Raw genomic sequence first — 17544 nt, 5'->3', positions numbered from 1 at the left:
CATGGATCAGTGTGTGTGAAATGCTGGCAACGAGACCATTAGGGAGTGCTCCCCAAAATGAAATGGAATATAGATGCCTCCCTCATCGCTTTGTATAAGGAGGTGGGTGATGGAATGGCTTTGTATGAGCAGAAATTCAGGCTTTTGCCTCAGTTGCTCTGACTTAGCAGGAGTAGTTAGGTAGCATAGTGGATAAAGCACCAGGCCTAAAGTCAGAAAGTTCAAATCCAGCCTCAGACACTTTCTAGTTGTGTGACCACAGGCAAGTCACTTAACCTCTGGTTGCCTCAGTTTCCTCAACTGTAAAACATGGTTCATTGTGAGAATCAAATGAAATATCTGTAAAGCACTTAACACAGAGCAGAGCACGTAGTAGGTGTTATATAAATGCTTATTCCCTATTCCCCTTCTCTTAACAGTATGCTGTTGGGGGAGCAGGTTTGATCACTGACTTTCAGAGTAGTTTTTATTTAAGGTAAGTATATGACTTCCTGAAAAAAGGTTTCTGAAATGCCTGTGGTTTTTCATTTGCAAACAGGTTTCCTGAGGGCATCGTCACCCTCTCTATTAAAGAATTCAAGTTATACTTCGCTGAAAAAATTCACAAAGCATTTCTTCTTCTCCCCTCTTCCTAGCGTCATATCACTCACACACCTTCCTCCGCTATTTCCTCTTTCATCCTTTTCTCACATGAAGAGGTGGCCCCTCTCCTTTCCAAGGCCAATCCTCCCACACAAACCCTTGACCCCCATCACCTCCCATCCTCTATAGTAGATCACCCCCCCCATTATCTTCACTCTCACTAATTTTCAATCTCTCCTTGTTTACTAGTTGCTTCCCTTATGCCTACATATGTTCTCAAGTCTTTCCTATCCTTTAAAAAAAAAAAGCTCACTTGACCATCCCTGACAGGTACTGTTCAGTAATAGGCACTGAATTTGTCTTTTTGAGTTGCCACATTTTCCAGAAACACTGGACCTGGAGTATGCAGGAGGCCCTGAACTTGTCAAGGACATAGCCCACCCTGAGCTGACACAATTGGTTGGTTGCTCCCCAAGCTGGACTCCCTGTGTGTCCTTGGGAATCAAAACAGGCCCCAGTCAGTCTTCCTAGGCTGAGAAACTGCAGCTGAGACCCTTGGAGATAAGCAGACCATCCTATCTTCGTGGTCTAGCAGTTCCCATGGAAAAAGAATGCTGCTCTGGCCATTTTACTTATTTATGATTTCTCTTCCCCTTTGGGAAGGGATTAGTCCACTTCCTCTCCCCCATGACTTTCCCTTTCCCCACTAACTTAATCTGGGGCTATCCCCTTGACCTATGTCTTGTCACTGGACTCCAATTACTCTGGAGGAGAAAGTGAGGCTGGTGACTTTGCACAGCTCTGCCTCACTTAGATCCAATTCACTTGCAAGTCAAGACATCATCCTCCTGATGTCATTGGTCCTTTTTGAGAAGGAAGGGTCAACAACCACCAAGGCTTTCCCTGTATCCACAGGGTTCCTTAGCATAGGGAATTCCCACGTGCATGTGCCTTTCTCCTGTAATAAATCCAGTTGTAACACACGTCTCATGGACTTGTGATACTGTTTTTGATTAATAGTACTATCCTATATCTCTTTTTCCCTTCTTAGCTAAACCTCTTGAGAAAGCCATCTACACGAGGTGTGTCTACTTCCTTTCCTTTCACTCACTTCTAAACCCTCTTCTGGTTTCTGAACTCATCCATAATTTAACTGGAACTTCCCTTTCCAAGTGACCAGTGTCAAATTATTTAATTTGCCAAAGCCAATGGTCTTTTCTCAAGCCCCATCCTTATTGACCTCTTGGCAGCCTGTGACACTTTTGCACTCCCTCCCCCTGGTCATGTTCTCCTCTGCTTTTGTGACATTGCTCTCTTCTGGTTCTCCTTTTACCTTTCTACCTACTCCTTCGTGCCCTCTGATACACCTTCATCCGTGCCACATTCACTTATTGAAAGTTACGCTGACTTTGTTCTGAGCCCTGCTTGTCAATCAATGCTGGGGGAGGCATCACCCAGTCTGAAGCTTTTGTATTACCTGCTATTTATCACATTGTATGTCATCCCCTACCTGTTTGTACCTGGCAGTTGTTGCGTCCCTGCTATCATAGAGAGGAGCTGAGACGTGATAGGCCATCCCTTTTTACTGACTTAGGCCTAACCCAATTGTCTTTATCTCCTTACCAAAGTTATCAGTAAAGCTGGCTCTACTTTGAATGCCTTGCTGATCTCCAGTGATCAACCTGTCAACATCTACATATTGCTACCCGGAAGCAGTTTAAAAAAACTCCTTTTAATTCTCTTTATCCTGAGTTTTGCCTCCTTAATCAAGGCAAAAGCCCAAGCCAGGAATTTTCCTTTTAACACATTTAGCATGGGTGTCCCCCCAAGGCTCTGCCCAGCTTTCTTCTCTTCTCCTTCTGTACTATCTCACTTGGTGATTTCATCAATTCTCAGCTCAGCTCAATATCACCTTCAGCAAGAAGCCCTCCCCCTCTCCCCCAACTCAGTGCCTTCTTCCCTCTGAGATTAACTCCAGTTTTTATTGTTTATATCTTGTGTGTGCAGTTGTTTCCATGTTGTTGCCCTCCCCCCCCATTAGAATAGGAGCCCCTTGAAGGCAGGGATTGTTTCTTCCTCTTTTTTTTAAAGCCTCCCAAACACAGCACAGTGCCTAGCCCTTAACTAATTCTTGTTAACTGGGTGCGTTTAAGAACAGCTGCTTTGGTGAGTGAGTGAGATAGAATGGGACAGAGAATCACTTGGAGAGGATCAAAGAGACTGCTTCCCTGCAGTGAGAACCACCAGAGGTTCGGGAGCTGCCAGAGTGAGCAGATCGCTGAACCTGTTTTTACTATCCAGGCTTGGTGAGACCCAGCCCAGTAAGCTGATTGACCCTGAAGACAAAATACTGGGTCCTACAAACAAAGGAGCAACTCTGTCATGGTTGCTGTATTGGGTCATGCTGTATTTGGAAATAAACGATGGAGCAAATGCTTTGTAACAACTACTTTTATCTCAATACAGAGAGAGACAGAGAGAGAAACAGAGACACAGAGAGAGAGACAAAGATAGACACAGAGAACAGAGAGACAGAGAAAGAGATAGAGACAGACAGAGAAAGAGAGAGAGAGAGAGAGAGAGAGAGAGAGAGTCAGTCCCAGATCTCACCCAAGAGGAAATCTCTAGTGCAGCAAGCTGGGGATAGGTACATGTTGGAGATTGCCAGCTCCTTTCATGTCAGCTTCCTTCAGTATCTTGAAATGGGGTTGGTCTTACCCATCTTCTCTGTTGAAGCTGGGAGCTAGAAGAGCCCAAAAGCCAAAGAGGTTCATCGACTTGAAGAAAACTACAAGACTGAAGAGTTCGCCTCTCTCTGGCACAGGTGCAGGGCATTGTTCTCTACTAATGAGAAAGTCCCATACTAGTGGACTTTGGAACTAGGGCAATAGTACCATAGGTTTTCAATTTCATAGAATTCCAGAAGTCACATTTCCATCTTTCAGTCCAACATGTACCCAGTGGAGAGTCACTTGTGCCATATTCTCCTGCAGTGGTCACCCATCCTCAGTAAATCCTCTGCTACAGAGAGGTACAAATGAACTGAGGGGAGGAAAGGACTATAAACTGAAAGGGATCAGGTAAGACTTCCTGGAAGAGATGTCATTTGAGTTGAGCTTTACAGGATGGGTAGAAATGTGATGGGGAGGAGGCATTCCAAGTTTAGTAGTTGGAAAGGGTGGTGGGAATGATACATAAGTGTGACAAATGAAAAGTCCAAGATAATTTCTGGGCAATTAATAATCAATTTGATTAATTATGGCTAGCAAATGATTGATAAAATGATGGTCATTGGCTTGTAAATCAAAGACAGCTCCTGGAGAACATTTATGAGGAGGTGGGCAAAAAGTCGTCAGCTCCTCCTACTGAGAATGTGACCCTATTGTGAGATTCAGCTGCCTCTACCAATCTGGACAAAAGAATCCATCTCTACTCAGACTACTCTGTCTGATTTTCCCCTTCATAAACTGGATCACCCTAAATTTTGGAGGAGAAAGTGAGGTTGGTGACTTTGCACAGCCCTCCCTCATTTAAATCCAATTCACTTGTATGTCATGGCATCACCTCCATGATGCCATGGTCCTCTTTGAGAATGAAGGACAAACAACAACCCTGTGAGTAGTAGGAGCTGCCCCACTGGGGACCCAACTGGAACTGACCAGTTGGGCAATACAGTTTTCTTTCTTTCTTTCTCCCTTTCTTCCTTCCTTCCTTTCTTTCTCTTTATAGGCTAGATTTCTTAAGGACCATGCCTTAAATCCAAATCACTCTGGATTTCACTGATTAGCCAAAATAGGTCCCAGGCCGAACCCTACTTAGTCATTGATTGGTCCCTGATTGGCTCAGAGTGAATATAAACAGGAATTGTTTCTGTTTTGGCCAGAAACCCTGAGAGTCCTCCCTCCCCCGTTTGATTTTTTTTTCTGGACTAGGTTAAAGAGGCCATTGTTTGCCTCATTTTTTTTTTTTTTTTTACCTAGCCTTAATCACTGAATGAGCATTGCCTTAGTCAAATTGAGACCTGCTAAAGACCTTAGCTTTAAAAGGCCAAGGTCTTCCACCGAATCTGGGGCCACCTCCAATTGTCCTAATTTGTATCTGACCACTAGACCTAGATGGCTCCAGAGGAGAAAGTGAGGCCAGTGACGTTGCATAGCCCTCCCTCACTTAAATCTAGTGCACTTGCATGTCATGGCTTCATCTCCATGATGTCAAGAATGAGAGACAAACAACAACAGCAACACCCTAAATTCTAATAGAAGGTCCCAAGGACAGAGGCTTATTTCCTAAGGGCAAAATCTCACCTCGACTGGATTCTGTCTGTAACGTCTTCTGGTTCAGTGGGGTCTCATCCAAGGTGGAAAAGTGTGTACCCCACGGATTTGGGCAATCTCATCTATCAGCAATGTCCTTCAGAGGATGGTTGAATAACCCACAGGGGTTGGTTTCTGAATGAGGAAATAGGAAGGGAAAACCTTAATCTTAATTTAATAATTGGTTATTCATATAAAAGAAAAATAATTATTTCTCTCATATGGCAAGATAACAGAAATCCAACTGGGTCACATCACGGAGTAGTGAGATGCAGTAGGAAAGGCAACAATTCTAGCATTTATATGGCCCTCTAAAGTTTGCAGAGCAGTTTACAAATATTATGTCATTTGTATCCTCACAACAACCCTGGGAGATAGAGGCAATTATTAAGCTCTGCTGCAGAGCCTAAACACCAAGCCTACACCAGAGTTTAGCCATTAGACTCTTCGCTGCCTTAACCCTCCCCTCTCCTTCCACCTGCAAGGTACTGCTAAGTCATGATTAATGTCCGTTTGAATAATGTGAAATTTGATTTAGTGTGAATTATAGAATGATACCAGGTATTCTTTAATGTAACTCAAAATTGAACTGATGCAATGTATTCAAGCTAGTATTTTTTTAAGAACCCTTAACAAAATAGACAAAAGAAAGAATAATTCAGATGGTTGTTATTATTGTTCAGTCATGCCCAATTCTTTATGACCCCATTTGGGGTTTTCTTGGCAGAGACACTGGAGTGGTTTGCCATTTCCTTCTTCAACTCATTTGACAGAAGAGAAAACTGAGGCAGACAGGGTTAAGCGACTTGCCCAGGGTCACACAGCTAGAAAGGGTCTGAGGTCACACTTGAACTCAGATCTTTCCAATTCCAGGCAAGCGCTTTATCTACTGTGCCACTTAGCTGCCCCATTTCAGATGAAACCCTGCCAATGCAAAAGAGAAGCTTGCTATTACATCAGAACAAAAATTTGATGTAATCAAACAACATGAACCTGGTTATAATTACCCTAAAATAGGATGAGATGTTGGAATGCCTGAATCTATGGTACAAGATACTATGAAACAGTAGCAAAATAACAGAAAAAGTTTTTTGTGGTTTGCAAACAATTACAAAGAATAGAAGTGTGACAATGACAAAAACAGAGTGAATGCATCGAAGACTTCAATTAAAAACAAATTCCTTCTGGAACAGCCATTTACACAAAAGCTTCAGATTTATTTAAGAAAATGGACTCGACATACATAGTGAAGAAGCTATTACTGCAAGTGTTGGCTGGTTCTGTCACTTTAAAAATCAAGCTCAGTTGCATCGAGTTAAAATGACTAGAGAGGCAGCCAACAAGGCTGAGGATGCAGCAGTGAAATATCCCCATGTTTTGAAGAAAGGATGGGTGTGCTCAGAGGTGTGCTGGAGACAGTTTGTACCGGCCAGTCATTAAATTTTCAGTGGAAGCATGTACACTTTGAGCAAATGCTACAAACCAGGGCTTCCTGTATTGTTTTGTTGATTTCTAGGCTTAAGAAAATGATGAACTAATGTTAATAACGAAGATCAAAGTTAAACATATTTCATATGTACATCCCCTCCCTGCTCGCCCCAAAAACTGGTTCTTAGACACTTATCGGCATACCTCAGGATACACTGATCGACAAATTTTACTATGATGAAACAGGATTATTCTGGAAAAACGATGCCTCCTAGAATTTACATCTAAGAAAGAAAAAACTCTGGATTTAAAGTATCTAAGGATCACCTAACATTTTTATTGGAGTTAATACAGAAGGAAATTTTAAATTAAAGTCAATGCTTGTTTATCAGTCTCAAAGTACTCCAGTGCTCTGAGAGGTTACAACCATCAATAGCTTCCAATTCTTTGGTGGTCAGATTAAAAAAAAAGGGGGTATGACTAATTTTGGTCCAGCTGCTGAAAAATATTGCAAGGACAATAATCAAACATTATTGGTTTTAGAGCATGTCTCGTGCTCACCGGACTATACTTGGTTCATTGTGTGAGACTGTGAGCATGCAGATTTGCCAAGAAGTAGATAAAACTCTCTTTCGTTTTTCATTCAGTCATGTCCAACACTTCCTGATCCCATTTGGGATCTTCTTGGCAAAGGTACTAGAGTGGTTTGCCATTTCCTTCTCTAGCTCATTTTACAGATGAGGAAACTGAGGTAAACAGCATTAAATGACTTGCCCAGGGTCACACAGACACTCAGCCGGTGAGTTCAAATCAGGAAGGTTAGTCTTCCTGACTCCAGGCCCAGCGCTATCCACTGTGCCACCCAACTGCCCACAAAGTTCTCTGTACCTACCAACAAATGTATGAACATTTAAAGAAGAGAAGACAGTTCAGTCTACATTGCTAAAATATTTTAAATGACACCAATGACAATTCATCATATCATCAGTGTAGGCTTATTTTTAGGTACGATATTCAGTAATTTTTTATTTAAAATTTATTTAATTTATTAATTTAAGTTAATTTAAAATTTTGCTTTCTATAACTATTACTTTATGATAAACTTGAATTAGAAATATTTTTTCCTTATTCTTACATTAACAGTTTTTAAAACAAAAAAAATTTTCATTGCATTGGATTAGAACCAATGATCATATTTTAGATATAAGTATAACTTTGTATATAATATGACCACTTCAGAGGTTTCTCTATTCACGCTAATCAGAACCAATCTCTGAATACAGGTCAGTCCCTGGGGACTTGATTGTAACTTTCCTTTCCCTCTGAAGCACAGGGGCCTGAGCTAAGAATTGCTGCTAGGAACCTACATCTCTGCCCCTTCACTTTTTAGAGAGCTCTCTGATGCATAACATAGTAATTTTCATAACCCAGCCCTGTGGAAGGTACGGGCATGGGTACTGACAATACCCAGGCTCTGGTGAAGGAAGGAGGTAACCCACCACAACCTAAAATGGAATAAAAAAAAGTTGAGCTACTCAAAAGGGATGTCTCCACTGCTATCTGAAGAGCTCTTTTATGTGGAAGATTGACATTTCCTTCTCCAGCTCATTTTACAGATGAAGAAACGGAGGCAAACAGGGTTAAATGACTTGCCCAGGGTCATACAGTTAGTACGTGTCTGAGGTCGAATTTGAACTCAGGTTCCCTGACAACTCCAGGCTCGGCTCTCTATCCACTGCGCCACCTAGCTGCCCAAGAAAATGATGTTGAAAATATTACTAATGCAGATTAAACTTTAAAATATGCTGCGCTTTTCAGAGAGCTGGATGTTAAACTTTTATCCACACAGCGCTGCAAATGCAAGTTCCTCCTCACTAGTGATTATCTACAATTTATTTTCTATGTATCTTTTATAAAGTACATTTTTTGTTTTAGAACTCACATTCTAAGTGGAAGAGACAGTTGTTTATATGTTGTCTCCCCCATTAAGAAAGTGAGTTACTTGAGGGCAGTGCCTGGCACATAACAGTCATTTAATAATGCTGATTGGCTTGATTTGTGCATTAATTGACTCTTTGTCCTTCTCTTTTCCGCGTCTCTATCAAAAAAACTACATTTCCCAGAAGCACCCGAGCTGGGAAATTGACAAAGGCTTCACTGCCGCTGCGCTTTGCACTTGCGCTGTGACTGATTCTCCTCCCCCTCGTCTTTATAGTCACTTCCTCTGTCCACCTCTCCCTTTCCTGTCGGTGCAAGATGGCGGTGCAGATTTCCAAGAAGAGGAAGGTGAGGTCCTAGTCGCTCCTGGGAGCCAGGGAAGGGATTGCGGGGCCTCCTGGAATGCCCAAGAAGGAACGGTCGTCTGGCCCCAGGCCCTGGGCTTGTTTGGGCATCGCAAGGAGCCTCGGCGGAGGAGGATGGCGGCGGATTAAAGCTCCTGCCGCGGCTCAAAGCTCCTGCCGCGGCTCACTCCATGTTCTTCTTTGGGCTTCAGTGGGGGTGCCGGGCGAGCCCACGATGGCGAGGGCCCGGGTTGGCGGGGGAGCACCACGGCGTGGACTGTATCAACGAACAGCCAGGGAAGGGGAGACCGAGGGGAGAGGCGGCCCAGGCTGGCTGGTAGCAGCCCAGGCCTGGGAGCCGAGAGGGATGCCCATCTGAAGCCGGTGCGTTCTAGGCTAATCCTGTTCCGGGCCTCATTTTCCTTCTCCGTAAAAATGTCTAATTGGGGCCTTTTAGGAGGGAGAGCCTGGAAGGAACGAATGCCGGTTTACTTAAATATTCTATTCCCGAGGGGTATGAGTGTTTATAAGAGAAAGAACCCGTGTATCAATGAACGAGCCTTCATTTAGTTGCTAAGCCTTGTTTGCATTCCTACCCTTTTTTGATTAAGCCCCTCCTACACCTTCACATTGTAATAGGAAGGAGTTCTCGGTTGTATATACCAGAAGACTAATCAACTGGCATTTATCAAGCGCTTCCTATGTGCCAGGCACTGAGCTACTTGAAGATATAAGGGAATTTACCTTACCCTCCATCCTCTTGCGTGGTAGGAAGTGGAGGTCTTATTCATTTTGCAAGTGGTAAAGTGCCAAACTCTTACGAATAAGAGACTTTTCTTGTTGGTTAGCTCTTTAAAAGAAAAAAAAATCTCTATGTAATCACTAGAGGTTATTACAATATATAATATGCATTATGGGATGTTATGTATTCTAATTACATAATTATAATAATAGCTAGTATTTACATAGAGTGCTTTCAAGTTTGCAAAGCACTTTACAGATTTCATTTTATCTACACAAGAACTTGGGAGGAGGTGCTATTTTATTCCTGTTTTACATAGGAGGAAACTGAGGCAGATGGGTTAAGGGACTTTTCCCAGGGTCACACAGCTAGTAAGTGTCTGAGACTAAATAGGAATTCAGGTCTTACTGACTCCAGGTCCAGCATTCAATCCAGTTATTTAGATGCTGTATCACACTAGGATTCTGGTGTATGAGGTTAAATAACAGTAGCTTCCATTTATGGCAGTGACTTGTATCTTACTGTTTGTAAAAGTGCTTCACATAAGTGAGGTAAGGTAAGTGGTGTAAGAAACGTTCCCTTTTACAGGTGATGAAACAGCCACCAAAAAGGTAAAATTAAGTTATCCGGAGTCATAGCTACTCACTGGCAGGGTGGGAGATTCCAGGTGTTTAGATTCTGAAGCTTTCCCCTCTTAGAATTCTTAGTTCTATTGATGCTTACCAAAGAAAGTAGGCTGGTAGATATTGGGGAGATTCCTGGTGGGGTGGGGAAGGAGGTGTAGCACGACACTGTTATTTTCCTGGGTCTATGGATATTATTGAGTATTCAGAGCAGTGAGACCACTTAACCTGTAGCTTAGTACTTATTAACAACCAAGACGTGTTCATGGCATTTACTGGTCCAGATCTCAAATGGGCAGCTAGGTGTGGACAGAGTGCTAGTGCCTGAAGTCAAGGAAGGCTCTTCCTGAATTAAAATGTAGCCTCACATTTACTATCTGTGTGACCCTGGTTAAGTCACTTCACCCTGTTTGCCTCGGTTTCCACATCTGTGAAGTGAGCTGGAGAAGGAAATGGCAAACTATTCCAGTATCTTTGTCAAGAAAACCCCAAATGAGGTCACAAAAGTTGGGCACCACTGAACAACCTCAAATGAAATCAACCTCACCCAGAATTCTCTCCCAGTACCACGTTGAAAGGATCTTAACTGTTGCTGATCAGTGCCGAAACTAACTGAAAGAGGTTTCAATTTAATGAGTTCTTTATAGAAGGGGGAGAAATAGTTTAACAGTAGATCTGCATATCAGATTTAATGACAAAATTTATTGGAAAAACTTAACAGCAGATTGGGATGTAAATTGTCAAATCATAATTGAATTGCAACCATAGTGGGCTACAGATACAAAAACTTGCAAAAAGTATTATACATTTTTTTTTATTTAAGCATCCTTACCTGTAATATTCATGATAAATATACATTTAAGAAAAAAGAGAATTTTAACTGATTATCTGTGACCAGCATTGTGTAGAAGAGAAGGGAGTGAATTTTAACTGATTATCTGTGACCAGCATTGTGTAGAAGAGAAGGGAGTGAATTTTAACTGATTATCTGTGACCAGCATTGTGTAGAAGAGAAGGGAGTAAGCTCTATCAGGGCAGAGAAGACTAGGCCTTAGTTACTTTTGGCTCTCCCTACAGTAGTTTGATCATGAGCCTTTACATGGCCCTTGCTCAGTGGCTGCTGAACTGAAGCTGAAATTTGAGGGTAAGTTTGATATAGTAGAGTTGGGAATTTAAATTGGAAGTCAGGTAATCTGGGTCTTAACACCCAACATTAATAAGGTGACCTAAGGGAAGTCACTTTCCTTCTGTACTTCAGTTTACTTCTCTGAAATGTGACGTTTAGATGGAATAATCTAACCTTTTATTCTAGTTTCTGACTTGGCAACCACTTCTAGTCCAGGTAGAACCACATCTGGTGGTATGGTATGTTTAGCCAGTTAGGCACACAGCAAACTTTGTGTTCTTTGGGTATTTGGTTCTGATTAGACATAATGGGGCTGATAATAGCACCCACCTCAAAGGTTTGTCAAGCACTTTGCAAATGTTAAAAGCACCACAAATGCAACTGTTACAGAAACCCTTCAATGAAGATTCGATGACGAGTCTGACAGGAAGTAGACTCTTTGTTCAGGTGCTCTACTCTGCTGCGTTCTGCAGACCAGAATTCAGACTCCTGGCTCAAAGTAACTTCCTAAAGAAGACCTAGAGGCATTTGTCTGAGAAGGGTTGATTACACTTAAATCAGAGCAGAAAACTAATAGGACTTTATACCAATACAGGCTCTTTCTTTTATGTTTAGTTTGTTGCTGATGGCATCTTCAAAGCCGAGCTGAATGAATTTCTCACCAGGGAGCTGGCTGAGGATGGCTATTCTGGGGTGGAGGTTCGAGTAACCCCAACCAGGACAGAAATCATCATCTTGGCCACCAGGTAATGCCTCACTTGACTCTAAAAGCCAGTTATGTGTTGAACAGGGCACCAGCTGAAATTTGGACTTAAAAAACAAGGCTCATTTACAAGACTAATGATAAAGTTTATCTTTTTAAATGGACTTGTTCTTCCTAGCAGATATCGGAAGTTATGTTTCACCCCTGACATATAAATTAACCTTTAGGTTGTAGTTTGCTATAGGCCATACAAGCTAGTTTTAGTATTTATCGTACAATGGATTTGACTTCAACTAGGATTTTTGTAAGCCGTGAGCCCTGTGTTCATGTCCTGGTTTGGACACTCACTAGCCATTTGATTGGGTAGGTGGAAGCAAAGTGCAGTGATTAGGAATTAATGTTCTCATCTCTGCTATCTATGTAATAATGTAGTGGATATAGAGTAAATTTTCTGCATATGTAGGAAAACATGAGGGCTTCAGGTGAAGGTGCTCTGGGCCAAAAGATAGACAGGCTATCCCAAGAGTCTTAGTTTAGCTTAAAGCTATTAAAAGACTTGAGATAATCCTGTGCTCTGTCTTCATTCTCGATGACATGATGCTGTCTTGCGTGTGAAGTAAGGTAAAGCTGCACAAAGTTAGCCTCACTCCAGAAATCTTAGTTTAGGTTTAAGGTATTAAAGCTTTAAAGACTCCCAGAGACACCATGTGTAATAGAAGGTTGAAGGTAAAAGGGACTTCAGAAACGCTCCATATGAATGCATGAATTCTTTCTATGACGTTCCTGAAAAGATCATCCAGTCTGTCTCTGAACACTGCCAGTAATTGGAAATTATCTCTGAAGACAAGCCAGTCTAATGGTTAAGCCTTTGTTTCTTGCCTTCCCTTTTACTTTTCACCCACGTGCTCCTGGGCCAAATAAAATGTCAGCTTTTCTTAGGCATTCGAGAGCTGCCAAACTGTTCCATGACTGCTCCTTCCAGTGATCCCATTTGCCTCCACTTTCAGGACTCAGAATGTCCTTGGGGAGAAGGGTCGCCGGATTCGTGAACTGACAGCTGTCGTTCAGAAGAGGTTTGGCTTCCCTGAAGGCAGTGTAGAGGTAAGTGTGGCCTTTGGCCGAAGTTCTTATCCTTGTCGATACAGTGTCATCACCTGGAAAACTTGTGTAGGAAAAACACGTGAGGGAAATGCAGCTGCTCTTCTGGAGAAGAGTTTTGGGAGGGACGCATAACTGATTGTCATCAAATATCTGAAAGGAAGAGGTAGATTGGTTCTTTGTGGCTTCTGTTGGCCAAATTAAGACTGAGGTCTGGAAGTTACTTTGAAGGTCTTGGCCTGTTGAAGCGCAGAACAATGAGGTTCCTTACAAAGCTATGAGATGGACCCGGGGGGAGCAGGGAGTTTTAGTTCCTTATTTCTAGAGGGAGAAGCAATATGGAATTTGGAACTTGCCAGTTTGGTTTGTTTTTGGTCTTTGGAGGCCAAGCAGAACAGTAACCTTGGGTAGATTTTTTTAAGCTTACGGCCATCTCTAATTAAATATTTAATTGAACTTTTAAAAATATTATCATGGCATGTATTGATACAGATATCACACATGAGAAGAGAAGAATCTTGTCATTTGCAGAGTCTTAACAAGGTTTGCATTCGGGATCATTGTTTTGTTCTTTTAAAGCTGTATGCTGAGAAGGTGGCCACCAGAGGTCTCTGTGCTATTGCCCAGGCTGAGTCCCTGCGTTACAAACTCCTGGGAGGTCTTGCTGTGCGTAGGTAAGTTGCTCAGTCCAATAGGACTTATTTGTACAGTCTGCCTCATAGGGTTGTTGTGAGCAGAATTCATAACCTAGGGAGCTATTATTATCTCTTTGAGGACCTTTGATTTCATGAACAGCTGTTATCTCCAACATGGAGAGCTCATAGCTGGGCTCCATCATGCCTTGGTAACAGTTTGTGAATGTCCCAGGCTAGAAGAATTCAAGCCAGTCCTTGGAAATGGAGTTGGGGGGATTATGTATGGTCTTTAACACCTCATGCCTGGGATACGTTCTGGTATGGGGCAGTGCCAAGTCAGAGGTTAGCTCCTGTTACCTTATACTATTGTGTAGTCCAGGGCCCTTATCAAAAGTGTGTTCTACCTATCGTTTGATCCAGATGTAGCATTAATTATCTGGAGGCTGCTTGGCATAGTGGGTGCCTAAAAGACCTGGGTCTGCTATTTACCAGCTCTTTAACCTCAGGCAAGTTGCTTTTCTGTACCTCAGTTTCTCCCATCAGTAAGATGTGCCAATAGGGGGCCAGAAGACCTAAGAATTTTTCCAGCATTAGGAGTTATTTCTTGTGATTTGCTTGTATGTCTTGAGTGTTTTTTATGTTAACAGGGAAGTCAACTCAGCTGAGGCTTGCAGAACTTCTTTCCCTTCCCTAATGCTGATTGGGTCTTGTATCTATTAAAATGAATAAGTGTTGTTGAGGTCCCCCAGTCCTTCCCCCACCCCACCCCCAACTCTTCCCAAATAATTAGTATATTGTTAGATGACAATCCTTTTTCCTCTGCCCCTGAAGGGCCTGCTATGGTGTCCTCCGATTCATTATGGAGAGTGGAGCAAAGGGATGTGAGGTGGTGGTATCTGGTAAGCTCAGAGGCCAGAGGGCCAAGTCCATGAAGTTTGTGGATGGCCTGATGATCCACAGTGGAGACCCCGTCAACTACTACGTCGACACAGCTGTGCGCCACGTCCTCCTCAGACAGGGTGAGCCACTGCAAAAACTTGGGTGCAACTTGGTGTTGCAGCAGATAGCTTATGCCCTGAGGAAGTGAATTCAGGAAGGGAAATGGCTGGGTTGGGAGCCTGGGTCAGCACCCCACCTCCAGGACTCTAAAGTACCCGAAGGCTGCTGGAATTCCTTCAGTGATGACAAAGATGACGAGTCAGAAAGGACACATCCTGCTCTGAGTCCCCTGGCACTGGCATGTTTTGTGTCACTGTACATGGGGGCCTTTGCAAAAGTGTCTTGTCTTTGGTTGAACTAGAGGCATTTGTCTGAGAAGGGGCCAAAGAGCTTTTCTGTACCAGAAAGTTACTAGATTCTGTCAGATCTTTGTCTCAGGCTACATAAATGAAGCCACTTCATATTTAACCTTGGTGCCATTCAGGTGTATTGGGAATTAAAGTCAAAATCATGTTGCCCTGGGACCCAAGTGGCAAGATTGGCCCTAAGAAGCCCCTGCCTGACCACGTGAGCATCGTAGAGCCCAAAGATGAGATTCTTCCTACCACCCCCATCTCCGAGCAGAAGAGTGGGAAGGCAGAGCAACCAGCTATGCCCCAGCCAGTGCCCACTGCATAACAGGTCAGTCTGTAGAATTGCCTTTGGGTGGAAGCAGTTAGCTAGGAATTGTTTTGCCTTGTGTTTAAAAAAAGAAATGCTAAGAGTGTGTGTATCTGTTTAATGTTTAATCCTCAGAGGCTTGTTCTGCCTTGGGTCTTTTCCCATGGAATGTTTCTTAGTTGCTAGCAACCAGAGAGGTCATTTTGCCTAACATACCCACTGAAAAGTGCGACTTTTCGAAATGGGTTTATGTCCATTGCCTTGTGATCTGCACCATAGTCCTGTGAAGGAGGCAGGGTAGGAACTTAGTCCATTTGAGGCACTGGGAAATTGAAGTGTCTCAGCTCTTAATATTGGGCTAGCGACAGAAAGCAAGACTTCTGAAATGCAGCTCTTAGCTTTGTTGGATGGTACAAGTATCAATGGCTTGAAAGGGGCCCATAGAACATGGAATAGTAGGGCCAGCAAGAGAGACCAGAGAGGTGACCCAATTTATAGAGCAGGAAATGGGCTTAGAGAGGAAGTGACTTGCTCAGCATCACACTCCCCCTGCCTTCCCCACTTTGCTGTCCACCCTCTACGTGTATGTCAAGTGATACGCTCTAATTCCCAACGGTGAGTGGCTACCATTTTGGAGCATTTCTGATTGCTCAGACGCTCTGAAGCGGAGCCTAAATCCCACCTCTCGTGTTTGGGTCAAAGTGAACTATCACTGTCTAGTTTTCCTCCTTTCCTTGTGCTTTTGCTCAAGCTGTTCTGGTGAACTCTTTGCTATCCCCACCAATGGAAATCTTTTTAACACCTTTAACATCTTTCACTGAAGCCTTCAATAAACCTGTCCTCTTACCTTATCCTATTCTGTCTGTGTCAGTAGATATTTGTATGCATGTCTCTTAACCATACTGTGTTGAAAACTTTGCTGTCACCTTTTATTTGTCTGTCTTGCATATATGAATTAATAAATGTTCAGTTGAAAACACTCTGCTTTCCTTTTATTTTCAGCCAGTTATCCTAGTTCTTTGGAGCTGTAGAGAATGTCTACTCCTTCCCCTTTCTAGCCCTTCAGGTATTTGAGGGAGGCAGGTTTGATGTATGGGAAGACCTCTGGACCAGCACACTTGCTTTCAAGCCCCAGTTCTACCAACTCTCCCTGTATGGCTTTGAGTGAATCACCCTTTCTAGGGAGTTGGGGCTAGCTTTATTTAGGTCCCCTCTGGCTTTCAAGCCATTTTGTTCCTTGTTTCCCCAGAGGAACTTGTGTACTCAATAGTACCTCACTAGACATGGTCCAGAATGAGAGGATCAGGTCCACCAACCCACCCCTGCCAGAAGATGTGATAGTCTAGCCCAGATTTTCTTTGTAGCTGTCTGTCACTTATAATTCATTACAGCTTCTTGTTTTCTCCTCCTAGGACAGAGAAAATATTGATCTAGGAGGTTCTCATTCAGGCAGTGTTAATCTTTTACAAATTTGAGCAGCTCTTTTCCCCTCTGCCTCAGTTTCCTTATCTATAAAAAAAGATAATAGTCCCTCCCTGCCTCCAATCAGGGGCTAGTGTGAAGTAGAGTAAAGGCCTGGAAGTAGATAAGTTGACTAGATCTTCATCAGGTTTAAGAAATCAGGCCACTGGGATGTTGGCAAAGGGGATTGAATTGATTGAATATCTTGAAGAAATGGTATAAATCAGCTAGTTCAAGATTGAGGGGTGGGGGAGTGAGGGAGCCTGTAAGTACTAGACCTTAAGTCTGTCAACTAGTGGGGGGGGGGGGGGAAAAAAAACAAGGAAGGGGGAAAAAAAATGCCACGTGGGGGTCAAGATGGTAGGTTTTTATTGGGGGGGGGTCTTGAAAGGCTGCATACATGATGTGACTTTTGAGTTGGCCTGGGAATTCAGACAAAAGTGGTAGGTGGGGAGACATTGCAGACCTCAAGAGCTATGGCAAAGGCAGGAATAGCAGAGGTCTGGTGGGCAGAGGAGTAAACTTGAATTATATAGCCGAGAATGCCAAGCAGGAGAATTTGAACTTGATCTAGTAGGCAATAGGAAACCTCTGAAGCTTGAGCAGACTAGTGATATGACTAGATTTATGCATAAATTATTCTGGTGATGGGAAGACTAGGCCAGTGGGTTGGTAATGAGGATCTGATGTGTAGTGATAGCAGTGGAAATGACGGGGACAGGTATGAGAGATGTGGAGATCAGAAACTGGTAACCGGCTTTTCCTTCTCCCTCACCTCTCATATCCAAAGATAACAACCAACTTCTAGACTTCAGCATTGCTGCCTTGATCTAACTTTTGTCTTATTTTGGTTTCAAGGACTCTGTGACACCTGGAATGGTGTGCCCGAAGCTCTTCTGTAAAGATCTTTAATAAAATCTTTTTAAAAACAAACACTCTGATTATTGTATTT

General features: G+C 42.9%; 1 protein-coding gene and 2 non-coding genes across 3 annotated transcripts; all 3 read left to right on the top strand.

Annotated features, from left to right (window-relative positions):
* Positions 1-8533: 8533 nt before the first annotated feature.
* Positions 8534-17525, top strand: RPS3 (ribosomal protein S3). The gene is made up of 7 exons (XM_027848197.1): positions 8534-8609; positions 11712-11842; positions 12807-12900; positions 13477-13571; positions 14364-14551; positions 14956-15152; positions 17451-17525. The coding sequence occupies exons 1-6, from the start codon at positions 8580-8582 to the stop codon at positions 15147-15149; spliced, it is 732 nt and encodes a 243-aa protein (XP_027703998.1). The 5' UTR covers positions 8534-8579; the 3' UTR covers positions 15150-15152; positions 17451-17525.
* LOC114032865 lies at positions 11492-11637 on the top strand. The gene has a single exon (XR_003567881.1). It is a non-coding gene; the product is annotated as a small nucleolar RNA SNORD15 (small nucleolar RNA).
* Positions 14706-14851, top strand: LOC114032864. The gene has a single exon (XR_003567880.1). It is a non-coding gene; the product is annotated as a small nucleolar RNA SNORD15 (small nucleolar RNA).
* Positions 17526-17544: the final 19 nt, after the last annotated feature.

This window comes from Vombatus ursinus, unplaced genomic scaffold (assembly GCF_900497805.2).
Source record: "Vombatus ursinus unplaced genomic scaffold, bare-nosed wombat genome assembly UNPS02005659.1, whole genome shotgun sequence".
Lineage (NCBI taxonomy): Eukaryota > Metazoa > Chordata > Mammalia > Diprotodontia > Vombatidae > Vombatus > Vombatus ursinus.
Note: the sequence above shows the minus strand (reverse complement) of the source record. Positions and strands in the feature narration are given on the sequence as shown.

What these genes read in the sequence shown, in the direction of transcription:
- RPS3 (XM_027848197.1), top strand. Translation starts at nt 8,580, where the DNA reads ATGGCGGTGCAGATTTCCAAGAAGAGGAAG. An exon ending in ATCATCATCTTGGCCACCAG is followed by an intron (nt 11,843 to 12,806) that starts GTAATGCCTCAC and finishes CTCCACTTTCAG; the next exon opens with GACTCAGAATGTCCTTGGGG. An exon ending in CCACGTCCTCCTCAGACAGG is followed by an intron (nt 14,552 to 14,955) that starts GTGAGCCACTGC and finishes GGTGCCATTCAG; the next exon opens with GTGTATTGGGAATTAAAGTC.